The sequence below is a fragment of the Triticum dicoccoides genome, chromosome 7B (genome assembly GCF_002162155.2).
Source record: "Triticum dicoccoides isolate Atlit2015 ecotype Zavitan chromosome 7B, WEW_v2.0, whole genome shotgun sequence".
NCBI lineage: Eukaryota > Viridiplantae > Streptophyta > Magnoliopsida > Poales > Poaceae > Triticum > Triticum dicoccoides.
The window spans coordinates 272,206,043-272,207,589 of NC_041393.1; the positions used below are offsets into that span (position 1 = coordinate 272,206,043).

At 54.0% G+C, this 1,547-nt stretch overlaps 1 protein-coding gene across 1 annotated transcript; it reads right to left on the bottom strand.

Moving 5' to 3' along the window:
• Positions 1 to 250: 250 nt before the first annotated feature.
• On the bottom strand, positions 251 to 1,290 carry LOC119341897. Its single transcript, XM_037613746.1, has one exon. The coding sequence runs from the start codon at positions 1,058 to 1,060 to the stop codon at positions 788 to 790; it is 273 nt and encodes a 90-aa protein (XP_037469643.1). The 5' UTR covers positions 1,061 to 1,290; the 3' UTR covers positions 251 to 787.
• Positions 1,291 to 1,547: the final 257 nt, after the last annotated feature.

Consider the following 1,547-nt stretch of genomic DNA (forward strand, 5'->3'; position numbering starts at 1 on the left):
AACTATTGGCCTCTGCCTGCTAACTTCCACACACAAAGATAGAGAGAAATTTTTGTGTTTGTAAATCCACTGTTTTGCGTGCTAGAAATAAGGGAAGGTAACTGAACAATGCACAAACACATCCGATGGCGTGCGTGTATGGGTAACCGTTCACTTCCCCACCTATCACTTCCCGAACTGCTACAGTAGACGGTAACTGTTCGAGCAGAATAGCTAACTGCACTATGTTGAGCAAGCTACCTACCGGAGCTGCAAATACTTTTTTCTTTCATTCATTTTTCGACCGGATCAGGTCTGCCGGGACTGAAATAGCTAACTGCCGGGGATTGCAGCAGTTAACATCAAGTTAACTGCCAGACTGAAGACACTATTTTTTTCTTTTACAATTTTCTTGGGTCGAACTAACTGCCAGGCCTGAAATAGCTATCTGCCTGGGGCTGTGGCAGTTAACACCAAGTTAATTGCCAGGAGCGAAGACACTAAAAAATTAAGAACTGTATCGCATCATCCATCCATCGGTTGTAGTAAGGAGAATTGTAGCCAGACTGAAACTCACGAGCAACGGAGCAAGAAACATCTAGCCAGAATCAAGAAAACAATCAAGCAGATATCCAAATCAAGATCTGCGGGCACAGAAAGCAACCGGCCGGGACGCACATCGATCGATCTCCAGTTGTTCGATCTGGCATCTACGGAAAATCTTCAGTTCTTTGATCAATCTCCAGAGAATCCAACCAAGGGGGGAGGAGAATGAAATAGTATGGAAAAAGGACTAATTAAGCAGCAGCTAGTCCTGGACAATGGCGGGGTAGGTGATGAGGCGTCGGCCGCAGGCGGAGTAGGCGAACCTGCGCTTGTTCTTGAGGCAGAGCAACAGGAAGCAGAGCACCCACTTGGCCTCCACGTCCGTGGACACCACCCCGTCGCCGCAGTACGGGAAGCTCCCCGACGCCTTCTGCATGCCCACCACCTTCTCCTCCTTGCCGCACACCTTCACCCCCGCCCGCGCCGGCCTCATCGCCGCCCCCATCGACGCCGACGCCGACGACGACCCCTCCATGTTGACCCCTTCTTCCCCTCGCCCGGTGCCGCAAATCGAAGGGTGCTGGTCAGGAGCGCCGCTCTGCTTTCTTGGCTGGCTACAAGCCTACAAGATGGATAGATATGCGGGCGCGGGGGCGGGGCGGTGGCCTGTTGACGGAATCCATGGCACCCACCTCCTAGGCCATGGCCTGCAGACCCGAGCTCGCTCGCTCCCTCGCGTCGCTACCGCGCCACTCGCTCCCTAGCTCGCTTCCTTCGGGAAAAGAAATAGGTTAGGAGGTCTATTCTAATAACACTCCTTAAGAGCTTATTCTGCTAACACTATTTCTTATTCTCCTAACACCCACCCCACCCGTGCCCATCCCCACCTTCTTCCTTCCCGAAACACCCGCACCCAGCCCCCCGATCCCCTACCTTCTTGCCCACCGGGCCCCCGCACCCCTACCTTCTTCCCGCCGGCCCCCCACAACCCGCGTTCTTCCTTGCATGGGCCCCCGTACGCC

Coding starts and splice junctions, on each gene's coding strand:
- LOC119341897 (XM_037613746.1), bottom strand. CDS start 1,060: ATGGAGGGGTCGTCGTCGGCGTCGGCGTCGATGGGGGCGGCGATGAGG.